This window comes from Nomascus leucogenys, chromosome 15 (genome assembly GCF_006542625.1).
Source record: "Nomascus leucogenys isolate Asia chromosome 15, Asia_NLE_v1, whole genome shotgun sequence".
NCBI lineage: Eukaryota > Metazoa > Chordata > Mammalia > Primates > Hylobatidae > Nomascus > Nomascus leucogenys.
The window spans coordinates 63677967-63702531 of NC_044395.1; the positions used below are offsets into that span (position 1 = coordinate 63677967).

At 37.5% G+C, this 24565-nt stretch overlaps 1 protein-coding gene across 4 annotated transcripts in view; it reads left to right on the forward strand.

Annotated features, from left to right (window-relative positions):
* FCHSD2 (FCH and double SH3 domains 2) overlaps positions 1-24565 on the forward strand; it is a 335209-nt gene that overhangs the window by 112233 nt on the left and 198411 nt on the right. For all 4 annotated transcript variants that reach the window (XM_030829076.1, XM_030829079.1, XM_030829077.1 and 1 more), the window contains exon 4: positions 22875-22951. In XM_030829076.1, the coding sequence (XP_030684936.1) occupies positions 22875-22951 (77 nt within the window). The remainder of the gene's footprint in view (positions 1-22874; positions 22952-24565) is intronic.

Genomic DNA, 24565 nt, shown 5'->3' on the forward strand with positions numbered 1-24565 from the left:
TTATTTTACAATCAGGGGAATACATGTACAGGTTTGTTACAGAGATATATTGCATGATGCCGAGGTTTGGAGTATGAATGAATCTATCACCCAGGTAGTGAGCATGCCTAGTAGGTATTTTTTCAACCTTTGCCCCTGCCTCACTCCCTGCTCTTGGATTCCCTAGTGTTTATTATTCCCATGTTTATGTCCATTTGTATTCAATGTTTAGCTCCCACTTAGATATGAGAACATGTGGTATTTGGTTTTCTGTTTCTGTGTTAGTTCGCTTAGGATAATCATTGCAAGGACAGGATTTCATTCTTTTCATGGCTGCATAGTATCCACGCTGTATATGTACCACAGGTGCCCATCAATGGTGAGGGATCTTGAGTCACTGCCCATTTTTCTTGATCTGAGAGGATTCAGCTGGATAAATTATAAGGTCCCTTTAAGAATCAATCAGTCATCAGAATTTATTTTCCTTTTTTTTTTTTTTTTTTCTTAAAGAGACAGGGTCTTACTCTGTCACCCAGGCTGGAGTGCAGTGCACAATCATAGCTCACTGCAGCTTCAAACTCCTGGGCTCAAGCGATCTTCTCATTTCAGCCTCCTGAGTAGTTGGGACTAGAGGCATGCACTACCACGCCCAGTTAATTTTTAAATTTTTTTATAGAGACAGATCTCCTTGTTGCCTAGGCTTGGCTTGAACTCCTGGCCTCAAGCAATCTTCCCACCTCGTCATAAGAATTTTTTAGTGATAGATGGTTTTGTTTTTAATATTTCAGCTGGAAAACTATTTTAGCATCTAGCAGAAGACTTGTTTGTGGAAAAAGCTTGACTTGGTGAATCTTTTCGTCAGAGTAATCCCTATGTTTCACATATTTCATATAAAAATAAAATAAGTTTCCCACTCTTCAGTGTGAAATTGGTGAGGGATTGGATATAAAAGGTTATGCTCTGGATATCCCAGAGAACTGCCTTCTTCTTTTCCTAAAGTCATCCATTATGTTTGAGGTTCTGCTCTGTGCATAACAAGTGTGTTTGCTTTTGCAGGGTTACAAGGTAATGAGGGCTCATATTCAGAATGTAAAATCCATTTGACAAAGTAAGATAGGTATGCATAAAAGTTACAAATATATACTATCAATAGGGCTATATCTGATTTATATGATTAAATGCCACATTCCTAACATAATCAGTATGGGCCCTAAGTTTTTAGGAAGACATGGTAAGTGGGATTTGAATATCTAAAGAAGACAAGAATTTTGTGTGGATATGGAGAAAGAATGCATTCCATACCAGAGAAAGGCTGGTATCAAAAACTCAGAGGCAAAAAATAATTTTGGGCATAACTATGAGATAGTAAAAAGATCAGTAGTTGCCAGAAGTTGGGGACGGAGGGGAAGGGACAAATAACAAAGCACAGGGGATTTTTAGGGCAGTGAAAATACTCCATATGATACTGTAATGATGGATATGTCAGTATACGTTTGTCCAAACACATAGACTGTACAGCACTAAGAATCCTAATGTAAATCATGGACTTCAGGTGACTGTGTTATGTGTCAGTGTAGGTTCATCCATTGTAAATGCACCACTGTGGTGGGGGATGTTGTTAATGGGGAGGCTATGCATGTGTGGGGGCAAGTGATATATGGGAACTCTCTGTACCTTTCTTTCAATTTTGCCATGAACCTAAAACTGTTCTAAAAAATATGAAGTCTTTAATTTTTAAAAAATGTGAGTATCAAGAGAAGAATATAATAGAATTCTATAAATATCTTCCAGGTGACGAATATGCTCAAAGTCATATGCTCTTCAATTGATATCAGTATTTGGCAGTCCCTATCTGTGTGAAGACATTTGCAAAGATGAAATATTTAAAATCTAATTACAGATCTGTATTAACAGATGAACATTTGTAATGGATTTTGATGGTAGGGAACACTAACTTTGAACTTCAATTAAGCAGAATATGTGTATTACAGAAAATTGTACTCAGTTTTTAAAATTTTATCAATAAAAAGTTTGAGGAAAAAATTATGAGTGAACACAATATTAGTGGAGGAAGACTTCTTGAGGGTTGAAATGTTAATACCTTGTATATAGTAGAAGTTAGGCTTTGTTACATGGATGAATAAATACACAAATAAAATTACCTATTACTCATTGGACTCAGTAAGATACCCAAAGTAGAACTAAAATTTATAGACTTTATTCTACATTTAATAATGACATTGAAAGTTTTTAATCACAATAATCATAATTATAATTTATCAGGGACTTGCAGTATGCTAGTCATTGTTCTCATCATTGAATTTAGGTTTCATTATTATGCCCATTTTACAGTTGAGGAAACTGAAGCTCAAAGTGACTAATGAAATTATTTTCAGTGTCAATTTATAAATAAATAGTAGAGCTTGGATTTGAACCCACATTTATTTGACTCCAAAGACCGATACAGTGTTGTAAAATATTGTACAAAATAGTGATTATGAACCTTGGGGTTTTTTTTTTTTTTTGTCTTTTATTTCCTATACTTCCTTGGTTGTTTCTTACCCTTCACACATTTCAAAATTATTATGTTGGCTCTAATACTTTAATGTTTCTAATTGTATATTTTTCTTCCTTTAAAACCTGCCCACAAGTCAACTCCCCTGGGAAGCTTGGAAGTCAAATGACCCATGTTCTAATCCCAGTTCTACTACTGGTTCACTTTGAGCCCTGTCCAAGCCAGTCTACTCCTAGCCTTTAGTTTATTCAACTAAAAGTAAGAAGTTTGCTTAAATATTCGATCATTCTTGTTTTAACAACATTAATAAAAACTGGGCCAGGCGTGGTGGCTCACGCTTGTAATCCCAGCACTTTGGCAGGCTGAGGTAGGCGGATCACAAGGTCAAGAGATCAAGACCATCTTGGCCAACATGGTGAAACCCTGTCTCTATTAAAAATACAAAAATTAGCTGGGTGTGGTGGTGCACACCTGTAGTCTCAGCTACTTAGGAGGCTGAGGCAGGAGAATTGCTTGAATCTGGGAAGCAGAGGTTGCAGTGAGCTGAGATCACGCCACTGTCCTCCAGCCTGGCGACAGAGCGAGACTCCATCTCAAATAAATAAATAAATAATTGAATAAATAAAAACTGAACATTTCAATAGTGTTCAGTACTTAAAATAGCATTTGGCATGTTGTAGAAAATTCTCAGTAAATACTTATTGAATGGATGAAGGTATTAAGCACTTAATGTTTGCCGTACATTGGGCCGAGTGCTTTATAAACACTGACTCATTTGCTTATCTCAGCAACAATGAAGTAGGTACTGTAACTATCTTTATTTTTGAGATGAGGACATCCAAGATAAAAACAAGTTAATGGCCAGGCGCAGTGGCTCATGCCTGTAATCCCAGCACTTTGGGAGGCCAAAGGTGGGTGGATTGCTTGAGCTTAGGAGTTCGAGAACAGCCGGGCAACATGATGAGACCCCCGTCTCTACAAAAAATACAAGCCAGGAGTGGTGGTGCATGCCTGTAGTCCCAGCTACTCTCTTGAGCGTGGTGGGTGTGGAGGTTGCAGTGGAGCCAAGATCACGCCACTGTGCTCCAACCTGGGTGACAGAGCGAGACCTTGTCTCAATACATACATACATACATACATACATAAAAATAAAAACTAAAAACAAATAACTTGTCAAGGTCCAGGAGTTAAACCCAAGAATGTGTGTCTGTGCTTTTAACCAGTATAGTAGTTGTTCCCAATAGTGGCTGCATATCAGAATCACCTGTGAAGTTTGTTAAACCATCAGTGTCTCAGCCCCACCTCTAGAGACTGACTCAGCAGGTGACATTTATCCTATAGTACTTTAGCTGCCTGTGGAGTGACCTTTTTAAAGGTACTACTTTGCACCCAGAGGATTGTCAGTTGTGTTGTTGACTGACAGATTGACATTCTTGGTTCTTTTGACTTTTAGTCCTTCTATAATTTATTTTCTTTTGCTACTTAGAAGTTCTAGTCAAAATTCACCTGATCCTTAATAAGTAAATTGCAATGCTCTATTTACTTTTACTTTAAAATTTGCAAGTCATTTTGTGCAAATAAGTTTATTGAAGTTGAAAAAAATTGGGAAACTTCAGCAATGTAGGCGATGCAGTATCAAGAGTTAAAGCTTACTTTGACTGACTTTTTCTTTACTATGAGTATAAATTTGCTGAGTTCTGAGTATTGTGTTTTATTGATGTGGTTCCTAACTTGAGATGTTTTCACAAGAGTGGAAACTTTGATCTCTATTTCCTTAATACAGGCTCAGCCTCTGGTACCGAATTTTAACATTAGTAACAGTTTCTGGTGTGTAATCATTTATGTTTTAGGTTAGACAGCTGGAAATTGCTTCTTTCAGGAAGAGGAACATTTTTGCATGTTTGTGTGCTACCAAAGTCAAATTAGACAGGCTACATGAGAATTTCTAGCTTCATGTTTTGAAGTAGCTGTGAGCACTTGGTCTTAAAAGGCTTTTAAAAAATTCAGCTTTAACGTATCTGTAAATGTAGTTAAAGAAAAACCTTAAAGGGGAGGGAGAGCATTAGGACAAATACCTAATGCATGCAGGGCTTAAAACCTAGATGATGGGTGGATGGGTGCAGCAAACCACCATGGCACATGTATACCTGTGTAACAAACCTCCACATTCTGCACATGTATCCCAGAACTTAACGTATAATAAAAATAATTTTTTAAAAAAGATAAACTTTAGAAAGGAAAAAAGCAACTCTTAAGATGATATATTTGCTATCAGTATTAAAATTGTCTATTATATTTTCATGATTTCTATTTGTAATAGTTACATGATAAATAAAATTTCTTTAAAACAACTAACATTATTGAATGTTTCTGTGTCATAAGCATTGTTCACCATCATGTTTCAACTTCAAGTCACGTCATCAAATAGGTAAATACGGTATACTAGTTTTTAACTGGGAGGTGGGAAAAAACCTACCTAACCTAGTTAGCTTGGTGTCTTATCCAAGAATACTCATCACTAATTCACAGCAAAGGCAGTACAGTACTCAAACTCAAGTGTTGACTTCAAAGTCCTGGTCTTTTTACTATTGCCGATAACCATAAATTATATAAATTTGTATAGAATTCCATAGTTTGGGTATTTAATTAACATAGTTTTATCCTGGGTTGGGAGTGTGGATATGCTTGTAGTTGCTTCATATCTTTTAATGTTAGAGAGATATTCTTGTGTAAGATGTCTTGTGTAGTGCCCTGTAATTCCTCCATTTCTGTGCTACATCTAATAGATCTAAAATGTGAGGGGTCAGAGTATGTTTATAAGTGGAGACCTTAGAGATTACCGGTTTCTGTCTCTTCTGTTCATAATTCTAAAATTCTTTGCACTAAAACTTGTCCCATTTACATCTCTTTGCCTCCATACTATGCATATCATCTTTGGACAGGACTAGAGTGGTAGCCTCCTATGGGTCTCCCTGACTGTAGTAGTTAACTACTTTTTTTTTTTTTTCTTTTTTTTTGAGTCGGAATCTCGCTCTGTCACCCAGGCTGGAGTGCAGTGGCGCGATCTCGGCTCACTGCAACCTCCGCCTCCCAGGTTCACACCATTCTCCTGCCTCAGCCTCCCGAGTAGCTGGAACTACAGGTGCCCACCACCACGCCTGGCTAATTTTTTATATTTTTAGTAGAGACGGGGTTTCACCGTGTTAGCCAGGATGGTCTCGATCACCTGACCTCATGATCCGCACGCCTCAGCCTCCCAAAGTGCTGGGATTACAGGCGTGAGCCACCGTGCCCAGCCAGTCTAAGTACTCTTAATCCATGTTTCCCACACTGCAGCTGAAATGATTTTTAAATCACATTTTAATCTGATAATGGCACTGCACTGCTCTCAATCTTGATTTCCTGTTGTCTTAAGGTAGTCCAAACATAAATCCTTGTGTGATATAGCCCTTACTTACTTATTCAGTCTCACCTTTAAGCCATTCTCCCTTTTACAAGCTCCATACCAGCTGTATGAAGTTTCTTGAAGGGGCTATGTTCCCACTTGCACCCCACCTCTCATTACAAGCTTTTTTTTTTAGATGTCAATTTTCATTTCCTTTGGGAAGCCTTCCCTGACTTGATCTCTCTGCTTTATGTTCCCCTATATTTTCCTGTTGTAATACCTACACCAAATGGTGACTTCTTGAGTTTTTCCTCTTTGTTGTGCTTTTTTTTTTTTTCAGTTACGAAGGTAATAAACATTTGCTTTAAAAATACTGAGCAATTAAGTGATAGAAATAGGCCAAGCATGGTGGCTCACACCTGTAATCCTAGCACTTTGGGATGCCAAGTCGGGAGAATCACTTAAGGCCAGGAGTTTGAGACCAACCTTGGCAATAAAGTGAGACCCTGTCTCTATAAAAAAAAAAAAAAAAATTAACCAGCCATTGCACACCTGTAATATTAGTTTCTTGGGAAGCTGAGGTGGGAAGATCGCTTAAGCCCAGGTATTTGAGGCTGCAGTGAACTATGATTGTGCTGTTGTACTCCAGCCCAGGCAATAGAGTGAGACCCCATCTCTTAAAATAAAAAACATTGAACAATCCAGTGGTATAAAGAATAAAAACTAAAAGCTCTTACTTTTGAACCCCATTTCCAAGTTCATATGTATTCTAGAGTATATATGCTTACATGTTTTTTAAATTAAAATAGGATCATGCTATTCATTTTTCTGCAGCTTATATATTTTTATTAAATATTTGAGACTATATAGCACATTCTCTTTAATAATTGTGTAACATTGCAGCGTATTGATGACCATAATTTAGTTAATAGTTCCTCTTGGTGGATATTAATTTTTTAAATTAATCCCTGGCAGAATATACATACCAGAAGAGCATTGATAATATCCCATAAGGTTTATTGCTATTCCCCCAGCATCTAATACAGTGCCTTCCCTATAGAAAGCACTTAATAAAACTTGTTAAGCAATGCATGTGCCTCTTCCAGGCGAAAAGGCTGCTGCGCCAGCTCTTACCTGATTTGTGTTGGTTACCTGTAATATATCAGTTCATATCAATGGTGAGAAATAGAATAACGGGAGTGTGGACTGGCCTTGGAGTCAGAAGGCTTGGGTTGGATTCCTGGGTATAACTAGTGTTGGTTAGTATGAGCCTTTGTTGGTCAGATTCTAATAGGATACTTACTACATTCTGTTTAAGTGAAGATCGAACAACATAATGCATATACAAATACTTTGTAAGTGTAACACCCAGTACAAGTGTTGGCATTACTGTCCCCCTCCCCATTCCTGGTAACCACTGCTTTATTCTCTCTCTCTCTCTCTCTTTTTTTTTTTTTTTTTTTTTTCGGAGACAGGGTCTTGTTCTGTCACCGAGGCTGGAGTGCAGTAGTCACAGCTTAATGCAGCCTCCGCCTCCCGCCCTCAAGTGATCCTCCCACCTCAGCCTCCTGAGTAGCTGGGACTACAGGCACACACCACCACACCAGGCTAATTTTTATAATTTTTGGTAGAGACAGGGTTTCGTCATGTTGCCCAGGCTGGTCTCAAAGTTGGCTCTAGCAATCCACCTGCCTCAGCTTCCTAAAGTGCTAGAATTACAGATGTGAGCCACCGTGCCCGGCCTTTATTCCCTATCTCTATGTATTCAACTTTTTTTATTTTTTTAGATTCCATATATAACAGATCAAATAGTAGTAGTCTTCTTTCTATCTGGCTTTTTTCACTTAACATATTCTGGATGAACCCATGCAGATTCGTCCATGTTGTGACAAATAGCAGGATCTCCCCTTTTTTTTTAAGGCTGAATAATATTTCTGGAGGTGTGCATGAATGTGTGTGTATATGTGTATACTACAGTTTCTTAGGTCAAAGGATAAAAAATAGCAGAAATTCAGGATGCGCAAGTATAGAGATCTAATGTGTATCATGAGGACTATAGTTAATAATATTGTATTCAGGATTTTTTGCTGAAAGAATAGGCTTTAGGTGCTCTAGGCACACATACACAAAAAGGGATAACAATGTGAAATGATGGTTATGTTAAATTTGCTTGACTGTGGTAACCATTTCACCATCAATATGTATAGCAAAATTTCATGTTGTACATCTTAAATATATACAGTAATTTTTAAATGTCAGCACTATTAATATATTTTTCTTTGTTGGTTTTGTGGATTGACTTGTAGCTCCAGCGAGGTTTTTAAATAGATTAAAGTATTCACCACCACCATCTTTACAAAGTTAAGGTCATCAGGTAAGAGACCTTATAAAATGCCCAGGAAGCCGTAACAGTATTCTTGAATGTTACTCTGTGTTTAGGGCTCTGGAGACATATACAATCCATCCCTGTTGCCTTTCCTGGTTGGTGTAAAAACTATATACTCACTTGGATACATTTATGTATGGTAAATTGAGTTTTGTATATTCAGTTGTGAAAATATCTACTTTTTTTTTTGCATTTAGTGTAATCTCTCTATTGCATCATCTCTTGAAGAACAAGATAGGAACTTTCTCTTATACATACTTCTAGAATCTATGCTAGTACCTAGCAGAAGTGCACATCTTCCAACAAGTATCTTGACTTTTGGACAAGATACTGTGATTACCCACACACGCATACATATATATAGGAACTAAGCAATCAGTTGTGGGTTGTGTGGGGTTGTGGGGGTACTGCTATCATGTAGTAGTTTTATAACTGTAGGCAAAAATATTTTCAAGCTAGTGGCATTCCCTTGGGTATTTCTTACCTATTTCTTTGTATGCTTTGTGATTTTTGTTGTTGTTGTTGTTAAAAACTGGCCATCTGAATCTAGTAAGGTGGTGACTCTGGACATCAGATTCTCCCTCTTTCTGAGGTTTTGCTAATTTGTTTTTGTTTTTCTTTTTCTTTTGTTTTTGATTATCATAAGTAGTCTCCATGCTGAGGATCAGCCTGAAATGTAAACTTAAGGTCTTCTCAGGAATTTTCTGAGCCTGTGCCTTTCTCTGTATATTGTGGTGACTTGCTAATTTCTCTCAAATATGCAATTGCCCTTCAATGTCCTAATTTTCAATGTGTGGTTCTCAAAAGGTGGGAAAATGAAGACAGGGAAAAAGGACGCTGTCCCTTTAAGTTCCCTGGAAGTCACTTCAGCCTGAGGGGGAAGGGTGTGTAGCAATAGGGAAAGGGTGCTGCAATGACTTCCTACCTCTGTGTCTGCACCTCCACAATCATAAGCAGCAGTCAGTGATCGTAGCACAGGATAGGGTTCCGTTTGCCCATCCTCGCTCCCATAAGGAGCATAAGAGTTGTTCCAGGAACATATGCATGGCTGCCTGCCAATGGGCCAGGGATAAAGATGGGTAGCCACAGCTGAGGTAAGAGCTGAAATTGACCTAAATTAACTGTAATTTACTCTCCAAATCTTCCTCTGGGAGTTGCAAGTCCACAATGGCTTCTAGAATTCTAAAATAATTGCATCAAACAGATCTTGCCGCAGTGTGATTGTTGTCTAGGTTGGGAGACAAGATTCCTGGTTCTTTCTGCTCTGTCTTATTCTCAGAATTTGCTCCTACAATAGTCTTGTAAGTGGTTTCCGTATCTTTTGTTTTCCTCCAAAGTTGTTTCCTACATAGCTGTGAAAATGACCTTTTAAAAATGCAAATTGATTTTTATCTCCTTATTTAAAAGTTTTCAATGGCATTTTATCGTTTTTAGTGTACTACGCCATCATATTTATGGTGCCCTTTCTGGTCTTCGTAGTTTGTCTCTTGACTACCTTTCTACTTTCATTGCTGTATGTCATGCTTCCTGTGTTAGTCCGTTTTCACACTGCTATGAAGAGCTACCTGAGACTGGGTAATTTATAAAGAAAAGAGGTTTCATGGACTCACAGTTTCACGTGGCTTGGGAGGCTTCAGGAAACTTATGGCAGAAGGCAAAGGGGAAGCAAGGCATCTCTTACATGGTGGCAGGAGAGACAGAGAGAACGAAAGGGGAAGTGCTAAACTTTTAAACCATCAGATCTCATGAGAACTCACTCACTATCATGAGACCAGCATGAGGAAAATCTGCCCTCATGATCCAGTCTCCTCCCACCAGGTTTTTCCCCTGACACATGGGGATTACAATTCTAGTTGAGAATTGGGTGGGGACACAGAGCCAAACCATATCATTCCACCCCTGGCCCTCCCAAATCTCATGTCCTTCTCACATTTCAAAACACAATCATGCCTTCTCAACAGTCCACCAAAGTCTTAACTCATGCCAACATTAACCCAAAAGTCCAAGTCCGAAGTCTCATCTGAGACAAGGAAGTCCCTTCTGCCTATGAGCCTGTAAAATCAAAAGCAAGTTAGTTACTTCCAAGATACAGTGGGGGTACAGGCATTCGGTAAATGCTGCCATTCAAAATGGGGGAAATTGGCCAAAACAACGGGGCTACAGGCCCCATGCAAGTCTGAAACGTAACAGGGCAGTCATTAAATAGTAAAAGCTCCAAAATAATCTCCTTTGACTCCATTTCTCACATCCAGGGCACGTTGTTGCAAGATGTGGGCTCCCAAGGCCTTAAGCATCCCTGTCCTTGTGGCTCTGCAGGGTACAGCCCCTGCAGCTATTTCACAGGCTGCCATTGAGTGCCTGCGGCTTTTCCAGGTACATGGTATGAGGTTTTCTGGGATCTAGAGGACGGTGGCTCTCTTCTCACCCCTCCAGTAGGCAGTGCCCCTGTGAGCATTCTGTGTGGGGGCTCCAACCCCACATTTCCCCGCTGTAGTGCCCTGGAAGAAGTTCTTCATGAGGGCTCTGCCCCTGCAGCAGACTTCTGCCTGGACATCCAGGTGTTTCCATACATTCTCTGAAATCTAGGCAGAGGTTTCCAAACCTCAGTTCTTATCTTCTGCACAACTACAGGCCCAATACCATGTGGAAGCCACCAAGGTTTGGGGCTTGCACCCTCTGAAGCAACAGCTCAAGCTGTACCTTGGCCCCTTTTAGCCATGGCTGGAGCTGGAGCAGCTGGGGTGCAGGGCACCGTGTCCCAAGGCTGCACAGAGCAGCAGAGCCCTGGTCCTGGGCTACAAAACCATTTTTCCTTCCTAGGCCTCCTGGGCCTGTGATGGCAGGGAGTGCGGTGAACATCTCTGAAATGCCCTAGGGACATTTTCTTCATTGTTTTGGCTATTAACATTTGGCTTCTTTTTACTCATGCAAATTTCTGCAGCCAGCTTGAATTTCTCTTCAGAAAATTGGTTTTTCTTTTCTACCTCATGGTCAGGCTGCAAATTTTTCAAACTTCTACACTCTACTTCCCTTTTAAACATAAGTTCCAATTTTAGACATTCTCTTTATGACTGGATATGACTGTATGCTTTCAGAAAAAGCCAGGTTACATTTTGAATGCTTTACTGCTTAGAAATTTCTTCTGCCAGATACCCTAAATCATCTCTCTCAAGTTCAAAGTTCCACACATCTCTAGGGCAGAGGCAAAATGCTGCCAGTCTCTCTGTTAAAGCATAGCAAGAGTGACCTTTGCTCTAGTTCTCAATAAGTTCCTCTTTTCCCTCTGAAACCTCCTCAGCCTGGATTTCATTGCCCATATCACTATCAGTGATCAGTGGTTTTGGTCAAAACCATTCAACAGGTCTCTAGGAAGTTCCAAACTTTCCGACATCCTCCTCTCTTCTTCTGAGCCCTCCAAGCTGTTCCAACCTCTGCCTGCTACCCAGTTCCAAGGTCACTTCCACATTTTCAGGTATTTTTATGGAAATACGCCACGTCTCTCGGTACCAATTTTCTGTATTACTCCATTTCCACACTGCTATAAAGAACTAGCTGAGACTGGGTAATTTATAAAGGAAGAGGTTTAATTGACTCACAGGTCTGCATGGTTGGGGAGCCTTCAGGAAACTTAAAATCATGGTAGAAGGCAAAGGGAAAGCAAGGCATGTCTTACATGGTCGCAGGAGGGAGAGCGAGCAAAGGGGGAAGTGCCAAACTTTTAAACCATTAGATCTTGTGAGAACTTACTTGCTATCATGAGAACAGCATGGGGAAAATTTGCCCCTACGATCCAATCACCTCCTAGCAGGTCCCTCCTCTGACACATGGGGATTACAATTCAAGATGAGATTTGGGTGGGGACACTGAGCCAAACCGTATCACTTCCCTTAGACAGTTAATTCTCATTTGTCCTTCTGATCTTGAATCATATGTAGTTCTCAATTAAGTCTATTTGAATATACAAACCACCTCCCCCTATCTTTATACTTCTTTAGAGCACTGTATATCTGTTTTATATATTCTACATTATTTTTATACTCAGTTTCTTTTATTTTAAAATAAATTTTGTTGCATATATTTAAGGTATATGATATGATGTTATAAGATATGATGTAAAATGGTCACTACAGTGGAACAAATTAGCATCCATTGTCTCACAGTCAGTCATTTTGCCCCCAGTGGCAAGAGCAACTGTAATTATTCATTTAGCAAAATCCTGAATACAGTACACTATTAACTATAGTCCTCATACAGAATATTTCATTTTTCTGTGTAGGCTGGGTACGGTGGCTTATGCCTGTAACCCCAGCACTTGGGAGCCCAAGGTAGGTGGACTGCTTGAGCCCAGGAATTTGAGACCATCCTGGTCAACATGGTGAAACCTCATCTCTATCAAAAACAAAATAAAAAAATGAGCTGGGTGCTGTGGCACACACCTGTAGTCCCAACTACTCTAGAGTCTGAAATGGGAGGATCAATGGAACCTGGGAACAGAGTGAGACTCTATATCAAAATACATACATACATACATACATACATACATACATACATAAAATGAATCTCTGTAATTCTTTAGTCAAAACATGGAACATATCTGTGTTTTTTAGTCAAAACATGGAGCATATCAGTAGGTATATATACCACACATACCTACTGTTATATGTGGATGGTTACGGGAGAGCAGAAGGATGTTACTCAGTTGGTACATCATATAGTATAACACATTAAGATTTGGTTTTTGACTGAAATACTATATAGCTTTAAAAAAATTCTTAGTCATAAGGATATACCAATTTAGAGATATAGTTTAGTCACAAGTATACAGATTATAATTCTACAAACTAATTCCAAGGAGATTTTTAAAAATTTTTAAATTCTATTTAATTTTTAAACTTTTATTTTAAGTTCAGGGGTACAAGTGCAGGTTTGTTACATAAACTTGTGTCATGGGGGGTTGTGGTACAGATTATTGCATCACGCAGGTATTAAGCATAGTACCCATTAGTTATTTTTTTCTGATTATCTCCCTCCTCCCACCCGCCACCCTCCAAAAGGCCTCAGTGCCTGTTGTTCCCCTCTATGTGTGCATGTGTTCTCATCATTTAGCTTCCACTTATAAGTGAGAATATGTGGTATTTGGTTTTCTTTTCTTGCATTAGTTTGCAAAGGATAATGGCCTCCAGCTCCATCCATGTTCTTGCAGAAGACATTATCTCATTCTTTCTTTGTGGCTGCATAGTATTCCATGGTATATATATATATACCACATTTTCTTTATCCAGTCTATCACTGATGGGCATTTAGGTTGATTCCATGTCTTTTCTACTGTGAATAGTGTTGCAGTGAACATATGTGTGCATGTATCTTTATAATAGAATGATTTATATTCCTTTGGGTATGTACCCAGTAATGGGATTGATGGCTTGAATGGTATTTCTGTCTTTAGTTCTTTGAGGAATCGTGACAGTCTTCCACAATGGCTGAGCTAATTTACACTTCCACAAAGAGTGTATAAGCGTTCTTTTTCTCCACAGCCTTGCCAACTTCTGTTACTTTTTGACTGTTTAATAATAGCCATTTGGACTGGTGTTAGTATCTCATTGTGATTTTGATTTGCATTTTTCTAATGATCAGTGATATTGAGCTTTTTTTCATTTGATTGTTGGCTGCATGTATGTCTGTTTTTGAAAAGTGTCTGTTCATGTCCTTTGCCCATTTCTTAATGGGGTTGTTGTTTTTTTCCCTGTAAACTTGTTTAATTTCCTTATAGATGCTGGATATTAGACCTTTGTGGGATGCATAGTTTGCAGTATTTTCTCCCATTCTGTAGGGTGTCTGTTTACTCTGTTGATAGTTTCTTTTGATGTGCAGAAGCTCTTAAGTTTAATTAGATCCCATTTGTCAATGTTTGATTTTGTTGCAATTGCAGCAAAATATATATTGAACTAGATGTCTCTGACTCTAATTCACCCCCATGTAATTTATTCTCATTTCCCCTTCTTATTTCTAAGTCCCACTCCCACATTGAGCTTCTACCTTCTGCCATCTGTTTACATATTTGTTTAATCCCAGTATATGTGTACCACTTTTCAGAATTTTTTATCTGTGCCTAGTGAGAAACAACTTTATCAACTAGTGTACAATGTTTATATACAGTTTATTTGTCTTTAGTCATAGTTTCTAGCTAAAATACTTTTTTCCAAAGTTTCTTGGATCCATTTATAAGCACATTATTTTACAGAATTATAAAATTTGCCCCTTCGTTCCCCATACCCATTTATGAGGTTATGTCTTACATTTTGTAATGCAATTGGATTTGTCACAGTCTGCATTCTATCTTGGGTTCCCCCAACCACTGGTAGATTTTTTTAAATTTACGTATATTAAAAGTCATTCTTTGTCTCTTATCAATGTTCTGTGGGTATTGTCAAAGTTCTTTGGGTTTTGACAAATGTATAGTGTTGCAGATCCACTACTACAATACCATCTATATTAGTTCACCACCCTTAAAATTCTTCCCCTAGCAAACACTTCCTTCTCCCCAAATGCCTCAAAATCACTGATCTGTTTTCTCTATCAATTGGTCTTTCCCAGAATGTCATATGAATGGAATAATACAGTGTGTAACCTTTTTAATTTGGCTTCTTTGACTTAACAAAATGCATTTTAAGATTCATCCAAGTTATGTGAATTAATAGTTTGTTTCTTTTAATTGCTAAATACTATTCCATTATAATTATGTACCACAGTTTGTTTATCCATTCACCTACTGAAGGACATCTTTGTTGCCAAGCTTATCAATAAAACTGCCAGAAGCATTTGTGCTCAGGTTTTTGTGTGAACCTAAGTTTTCAAATCAGTTGGCCAAATACCTAGAATATGATTGTGGAAGTCTCTGTTCATAAGAAATTTCAAAACTGTCTTTCAAAGTGGCCATACTGTTTTGCATTCCCACCAGCGTTGAAGGAGTACTCTGTAACTCTGCCTCCTCACTAGCGTTTCTTGCTGTTAATTTTTTGGATTTAGCGTTCTAATAGGTGTGTAGTGGTACCACATTATTTTAGTTTGCATTTCCGTAATGACAAGTGGTGCTGAACTTCTTTTCATATGCTTGTTTGCCATTCTTGTATCTTCTTTGATGAAGTATCTTTTCAGATCCTTTACCCATTTTAAAAATGTGTTGATTTTTTTCTTACTGTTGAATTTTAGGAATTCTTTATATATTTGGACTTCCTTTATCAGATATGTGATTTGCAAGTATTTTTTCCTAATCTGCAGCTTGTCTTTTTATTCTCTTTGTAGTGTCTTTCCCAGAAGAAAGCGTTTAATTCTGATAAGGTCCAATTTATCATTTTTCTTTCATGTGTCTTGGTTCTGGTGTTATATGTTAAAACTTTTCACCAAAGGTCAGGGAGATTTTCTTCTCTGTTCTTCTAAATGTTTCATAGTCTTATGCTTTATATTGAGGTGTATGAATCATTGTGAGCTAATTTTTGTGTAACTTGTGAGGTATGTATCAAGGGTTTTTGTTGTTGTTGTTGTTTATGGTCATTCAGTTGTTCTAGCATCACTTGTTGATTGAGACTATCCTATCTCCATTGAATTGTCATTGCCCCTTTGTGAAAAATCAGTTTACTATATTTGTATGGGTCTATTTCTGGGATCTCTCTTTTGTTCCACTGATCTATCTATCCATTCTTTTGCCAACATCATGCTATCTTGATTCCTGCAGCCTTCAAGGTATACCTTGAAGTCAGGTAATGAGAATGCTCTGATTTTGTTCTTATTTTTCTGAGTTTTGGCTATTCTAATACCTTTATCTTTCTGAACTATTGATTGAGATTGCCTTGAATGTATAGATCATATTGGGAACAAATGAGATCTTAACAATATGAAGTCCCAAGTCATTAACATGGAATGTCTCTCCATCCATTTAGATTCTTTTATTCTTTTCTTTCTTTCATTAGTATTATGGACTTTTCCACACATAGATCCTGCAAATATTTTGTGGGATTTATACCTAAGTACTTCATTTAATAAAATTTCAAATTCCAGTTGTTCATTGCCTGTATGTAGGAGAGCAGTTAATTTTGAAATATTGACGTTGTATCTTGCAACTTTGCTAAACTCAGTTATTAGTTCCATGAGGTTTTTTTTGTAGATTCTTCAGGGTTTCTTACATAGACAGTCATGTCGTCTATGAATAAAGATAGCTTTATTTCTTCCTTTCCCATCTGTATGCCTTTTATTTCTTTTTCTTGCCTTATTGTACTAAGTAGGGCTTCCAGTACAATGTTGAAAAGAAGTGTAACAGAGAAAATCTTTGCCTTATCTCTATCTTAAGGGAAAAGCATTCACTCGCCATTAAAAATATGGTGTTAACTTTAGTTTTATGTGTGTTGTTTAGTTTTGGTTTTTATTTTTTGCTTTTTTTCTTTGTTGAGACACAGTATCACTCTGTTGCCCAGACTGGAGTGCAGTGGTGCAATCATGGCTCACTGCAGTTTTGACATCCTGGGCTCAAGTAATCCTCCCATCTCATTCTCCTCTCCCTCTCCTGCCATACACAAAAGTAGCTAGGGCCACAGGTGTGCACCACCAAGAAACTTTTTTTATTATTTACAGAGATGGGGGTCTCCTTGTGTTGCCTGGACTCAAGTGATCCTCATGACTCCACCTCCCAAAGTGTTGGGATTACAGGTGTGAGCCACCACGCTCAGCCAGTTTTTTGTATATATCCGTTATTAGGTTAAGGAAGTATTCTTCTGCATCTATTTTTTTTTTAGAATTCTGTCATGAATGTTCGGGGTACATGTACAGGTTTGTTACATAGGTAAACTCATGTCACAGGGGTTTGTTGTACAGATTATTTTGTCACCCAGGTATTAAGCCTAGTACCCATTAATTATTTTTCCTGATCCTCTCCTTCCTTCTAGCTTCCATCCTCCAAAAGGCCCCAGTGTCTGTTGTTCTCCTCTATGTGTTCATGTGTTCTCATCATTTAGCTCCAATTTATAAGTGAGAACATACATTATTTAGCTTTCTGTTCCTGTATTAGTTTGCTAAGGTTAATAGCCTCCAGCGCCATCCATGCCCCTGCAAAGGACATGATCTCATTCTTTTTTATGGCTGCATAGTATTCCATGGAATGGTGTATATATACCAAATTTTCTATATCCACTTTACCATTGATGGCCATTTAGGTTGATTCCATGTCTTTGCTATTGCTAATGGTGCTGCAGTGAACGTATGTGTACCTGTTTTTTTTTTTTTATTCTATGTTTGGTCTTTAAATCAAATAGGATAGGTCATTTATAATGTCAGTAGATAGGCCAGACACAGTGGCCTGCACCTTTAATCCCAGCACTTTGGGAGGCAGAGGTGGGAGCATTACTTGAGGCCAGGAGTTCAGATCAACCTGGGCAACATAGTGAGACCCCATCTCTACAAAAAATTTTAAAACTTAGCTGGGCACAGTGGCATGCACCTGTAGTCCCAGCTACTCTGGAGGCTGAGAGGCAGGAGGATCACTTGAGCCCAGGAGTTCAAGACTTCAGTGAGCTATGATCATGCCACTACCTTCCAGCCTGGGTAACAGAGCAAGGCCCTGTCTCAATGTAAATAAAATGTCAATAGATCTTATGTCTTATATATACTTAATTTAAATAAAATTAATTTTATTTTTATAAATGGGAAAAGGCTAAAAAATACCTTTAGTGTTTAATATATATAACATATTATTATATGAGATTAATATTTCATTTCATCATGAAATTATGGAAAAGTAAAGATAATTTATTATGTAATTTAAAATAATATACTTTTTTTTAAATCTTACATAATCGTATACCACACAGAACAATGAAGAATATTTTAAAACTTTCCTTTAGGATGGGAGTGAAGTTCTGTATTACTTTTAAAGTGATTTAAGAATATAGTAAAGGTAATAATTGCATAATTTGCATTAGTTTAAGAAATATCCAACTTATGCAGTGAACTTGTTCATTGTTAAAAGATCATTTGCATAACACCAGGAATTTCATGACAAAATGGTATAGTATATAAAGAATATGGTTTCCAAAAATTTTAAAGAGCCATCTAATGGCAAACCCTTAGTAAAATTTAAATACTAGTTTCTCTATAGGCTGAGGGATGAAATGGATACAGAATTACCTGTGCCAGAGCCATAGAGCACCCTTCTACTCAGCTCGCTGTGATAAATTGGCCAAAGGTTAAGCCATGAGTCCATTTCCTAGTGTCTACTCAACAGTGGCTCTCTTTGTGTTTCTTCACTTGTTAAAGCAATACAGCAAGTGTTATTGAGAGGTAAAACAAAGCAAGCCTAACATCAGACACTGATGGCTTTTTAAAAGTTGGAATCGGATGTTATTGCATGTTTCAAAGAGTATATTGATAGTACATCTTTATGGAAGCCACTGCTCTAGAGTGAACTGAATTGCAAATCAAATCAGCATTATGCATCAGTGATGCTCAGGTAAATATAAATAAATATTATGTTTAGTGGACCAATTTTAGATAGTAGTGCTGTGGGCTTGGAGAATGATTTGAAAAAAACTTTTTTTAAAACCCTTTAAAAAATTGCAAGACATAGGTTTATTTTCCTTAGCAAATTAATTAGGCTGGATTTTGTTTTCTATGTAAGTAAACCTTTTATTCATCAAATGTAGCTTCAAATATAATGTATAGAGGAAACTAGTTAATTTAAGCATAGAATGCTTTCAGAAACGTGCAATATTATTTAGGACCTTTACTATAATAGCCCCAGAGTATGTCTGAGCATCCATGCAGATTAGATCTTGAACAGCTGCATGGAGTACACAGAAGTCATGATTCCTGCCTCTGTGAACTAACTTGAATAAAGTCTTTCATCTAAAGATCTCATTGTTTGTCTATTTCATGAATCCCTCATCTCATCTCTGAAGGGCTCATTCAGTTTAATACAGTTTAGCTTTGTGGTTTAGAGCTCTAGAAATTGCTATTGTAATTTATAATGCACAAAGTTAACTAATTTCATAATTTAAAAAAATAGATAAAGTCCACTCTAAAATGATTTCTTTTACAAAGACATAGTAACTTTGGATTCTAGTTCACACCTAACTAGTTACGAACTGTATGATTTGAAGTAAAGTGTTTATGCTTTTAATGTCCAATTTCTCTGTGGTGATAACAAAGCCTAACATAGAGTTAGGAGAAATAAACGTGTGAAGGTGCTTAAGTTTATTTGTTCCTGCATAAATTTAGAGCGCTGTCATTCTGCCTTCTGTCTTAATCCTGCTCATGAACTGAGGCTCATCTCATATTCTATGTTCTGTGTGATGTGTTCTGTAAACACTTTAACAGTGATTAAACTGAAAAAGTCACTATCATGTCATTTAGATGTGATTTGAGAAAATACCAGATGATCTTTTCCTCATTTGGGTACTTATATCACATTTTGCCACTTGTTTGGCAGTAACCCATGTGTTGCCTGGCATATTATGTTGTATACTTGTTATTCTTCTCTACAGATAATGAGTTATTTGAATTCTGAGATCTTGACTTAATTGAACCCTCATAAAAATTAATGTGTAGTGCTTTCTAGGTATGGAATAAACTTCTATTATTTTTAAAAACTGCTTTGGAATACCCACACACATTTCTCTTAAAATAGTGAAGATGGTCAAATTTGACTGTAATTTTACCAAGGAATTTATTATATTAAAGCCACCTGGTCGTAATCATAATCTCAGAAATCTGATACAGTTATTAAAAATTTTGAGTACATGAAAATTAGGAACCAGAGAAGTTTTTATTCAAAGACTTCTAACACAGAATGGCAAAAACATAAATGGAGATGGGCACTATACATTAGAAACAGAATAATGTAGGTGGCATTTATCCATGCAATCAGTGGGTCTTATCAGTATCAGCTAAATTCTAGGTGATCTGCTATAGCCGGGGATATAATGATTAAAAAAAAAAAAAGACAAGATCTGTACCTGATGGAGCTTATAGAGTGAACAGACAAATATTTAAACCAGACAGTAACAATGTATGACGATTATGCATAAATAGAGTTATGTGAGAGGGCTAGAGGCGAAGATACTTTGCATACAGTGATTAGAAAAGGCCTTTTAGAGAAAGACACAAATAGTAAGACCCAAAGAATGAGAACTTGCCTAGATTGTGGTCTCCGGTTTCTCTCTGAAAGCAATCAGGATTCCTTGGAGAACTAGCTTGTTGCAAGTCTGGGCCAGGAACTGTAAAACAACAATAACAGCAACAACAAAGACACGTTCAAAGTCTATTTGGGATCATGATATGGGAGCCAACTTGGAGGGGCTCTGACAGACCACAGATGTGACAATTTCAGCATCAGAAGAAAGCAACTTTAATTAATTGGAATGCATCTATTATTTAAAATACATGAGTTCATAATGTTACTTTAAAAATTCATTGTTCATCTTTGGACCCAAATATTGGACAGTCAAATATTTATCCTGTCTTTCCTCCAAGAACTGTATCTCAATATAACCAAATAGTTCATGAGGGATAATTCTTTATAGAATTATAGCTAATAAATGTAGAAAGAATAAGCTATTATACTTTAATGAAATGAAAATAAGTACCTAGGCAATGACACTTTTCACATTTTCCTATATATATTTGTGATTGTTTACGTTAGGAAATTTAAGTATCAGATTAAAAGGGAGGGGTAAGAATTTAGCAAGTAGGAATAGGAGTGGTTAGAAGATATTTTCATGCAACGGGAGCAGTATGAACAAGGTGCAGAGGTGAAAAACTACCATACATATTCACGGAAGACTTAGTATTTGGAGCTTCCAAAGTACAAGCTATATTAAGTGGAACTATTATGGATGTGTAGTTGTATACAAGTTCTCAGAATACACAATACTTAGAAATAGTGAAACCAAATTGTTGCCAAATTTGGGAGGAACTTGAGATTCAAGCTAATTTGACAACAGACCTTAATAGAAAGGTACCATGTAGAGTGTAGTGTTGATTTTACTTGAGTAATTTTTGCCTAAAGCAGGTAGTTGATTAATAGATGTGATTGTTCTTCATTTCAGCATTGTGTTCTTTTTAGTTATGTGTATAGAAATAAGTATCTCAATGTTAATGATTTCTATAACCATTACATTAGGCCCTGTTATAGTGTTAGGGGACCACATATATTCCCATCCAAAAGTAATACATTGGCCGGATTTGGTGACTCATACTTGTAATCCCAGCACTTTGGGAGGACAAGGGAGGTGGCTTGCTTGAGCCCAGAAGTTGAGCCATGGGCAACATGGTGAAACACTGTGTCTACTAAAAATACAAAAAATTAGCTGGGCTCAGTGGCACATGCCTGTAGTCCCAGCTACTTCGGAGGCTGAGTTGGGAGGATTGTTTGAGCCCAGGAATTTGAGGCTGCGTTGAGCCATGATCGCGCCACTGCACTCCAGCCTGGGTATTGGAATGAGGCCTTGTCTCAAACAAACAAATGAAAACAAACAAGCAAAAAACCAAACATAATACATTGTATAATTGGAATGAGCAGAAAATCAATTCTTAACAAAATGGTCTTCTCAATTCAAATCCCTGTACCTCTCCCTGATACCTATTATAGATAAACATTCTGTTTTATCCAGATTTGTGTTGTGTAGATAATAGTAAGTGGGCAAATTTCTTTGTAAAGCAGTTTATTTTGTTGTTTGAAGTGACTTGTGCCACGGTATCATTTAAAAAGAAAGACCCTTAAAATCTGTCTTGAGAATTAATAATATGGAACAGCACCAAAATTTGTTCATTAATTTTACATGCCAGTATATATCTGTCTACTTCAAATTGAATTTGTTTTTCTCTTTCCTGGTATATGAGAGTTTGGCTGCTGAGATTTAGTAAGCTGTGTGATCAGAGTTCTGTGGAGATGGACAGCTGTGTTCCCTGTGACATGCCAGAGGTGGTTTGTTTTTATGGCTAGTCAAATAGTCAAAAGTGAAAGGCATATCAATGAAGTTTCGACTTTCTTATCCTTATACTCACCCTTTTCCTAAAAATGGAGACAAGAGAGGACTGGACAATAATGAAAAAAGGTTGTAGTGTTCTACCATTTATCACTGTTTTTTGTTTGTTTGTTTGGTTGGTTGGTTAATTGGGGTTTTTTTTTTTTTTTTTTTTTTTTTTTTGAGACAGAGCCTCACTCTATCACCCAGGCTGGAGTGCTGAGGCCCAGTCTCGCCTCATTGCAGCCTCTGCCTCCTGGATTCAAGTGATTCTCCTGCCTCAGCCTCCCAGGTAGCTGGGACTACAGGCGCATGCTACCACACCCGGCTAATTTTTATATTTTTGGTAGAGATAGATTTTCACCATGTTGGCCAAGCTGGTCTCAAACTCCTGACCTCAAGTGATCTGTCTGCCTTGGCCTCCCAAAGTGCTGGGATTATAGGTATGAGCCACCACGTGCAGCCTATCATTGTTTTTTTTCACTTCTGAATTAAATTTACGTTTGGAAAAATGAGATTTTCTAAGTCATGTATTTTAAGGAAAAGAGCTTCCTTTGTGGCATAATACTTATTTTAGAAAAAATATGTATTTTTTAACAGGGTATCCAGAAGTTGGCTAGTCAATACCTGAAGAGAGATTGGCCTGGAGTAAAAGCTGATGATCGGAATGATTACAGGTAACTTAGTAGTTTTTGCCTATTTTCTTTAGAAATGGTTTTACTTAAAGCTATGTCACATATAGATAATGTAACACTCTAGTTTTTAAAAGAATTACTTCTTTCCTCTGCTATGTTTTTGCATATAATTTCAAAATTATCAAAATTTTAATGTTTTATAACATTGAATAATCTAAAATAGATTGTAATCTATATAAAATAGATCATTTTCATGTCTTATATAAGCCAAGATTATATTTTATATAATTAATTATACCCCCAATTGAAACTTAAAGACAGCAGGTGACACTGGAACACAAATTGCTGAGTGACCTATGATGAAACACATTATTGTGACGGTGATGAAACAAGATCGTATATGTTCTGCAATCTTCACTGATACTTCTGAAATAAATTCTAAATATGGAAAGATGGAGTTTTTGTGAGACTGGGGGAAAACTTTCTAATGTATTGTAAGGAAAAGAGCTTCTTTTTAGCACAATACTTATTTTAGAAATATGTATACAGTGTGTTTGTATTTTTAAATATAAACAAAAGATTTAGACGTGGCTAGTTAATATCCCACATACGAATTGTAATGAAGGTGGATGAGAATGGAATACAGATGGTGTCCTTAGTGACCTACTGGTATTTTAAAAGTGTATGTTTGTTTAGAATTTGGTTTCTTTTGGCCAGGTGCAGTGGCTCACGCCTGTAGTCCCAGCACTTTGGGAGGCCAAGGCAGGCGGATCACCTGAGATCAGGAGTTCATGACCATCCTGGCCAACATGATGAAACCCTGTCTCTACTAAAAATACAAAAATTAGCCAGGCGTGGTGGTGGGCACCTGTAATCCCAGCTACTTGGGAGGCTGAGGCAGGAGGATTGCTTGAACCTGCGAGATCATGCCACTGCACTCCAGCTTGGGCAATAGAGTGAGACTCCGGCTCAAAAAAAAAAAAAAAAGAATTTGATTTCTTTTTTGAGGGCAATTTGGAAGTATTTATTGTCTTTCACGCTCAGGAGTTGTCCTTTGTGTTGAAGGACCCAGAAGTCAGTGACCTCAGAGCTTGCAGTCTGGTTAGGATTATGACCAAATACCCTTCAAACAATAGCAGAGAATCCGAGGTAATTAAGAACTTAGTATTGAAGTGCATGGTTTAGAGTCTGAATATGAAATCAAGCTGTTGAATTGTCAGTGATGATTGACATCAGATAATTTCTTTTTTTTTTCTTTTTTTTGCCAATATGACTGTCATTTTTATTATTATACTTTAAATTTTAGGGTACATGTGCACAATGTGCAGGTTTGTTACATATGTATCCATGTGCCATGTTGGTGTGCTGCACCCATTAACTCGTCATTTAGCATTAGGTATATCTCCTATTGCTGTCCCTCCCCCCTCCCCCCACCCCACAACAGTCCCTGGAGTGTGATGTTCCCCTTCCTGTGTCCATGTGTTCTCATTGTTCAATTCCCACCTATGAGTGAGAACATGCGGTGTTTGGTTTTTTGTCCTTGCGATAGTTTACTGAGAATGATGGTTTCCAGTTTCATCCATGTCCCTACAAAGGACATGAACTCATCATTTTTTATGGCTGCATAGAATTCCATGGTGTATATGTGCCACATTT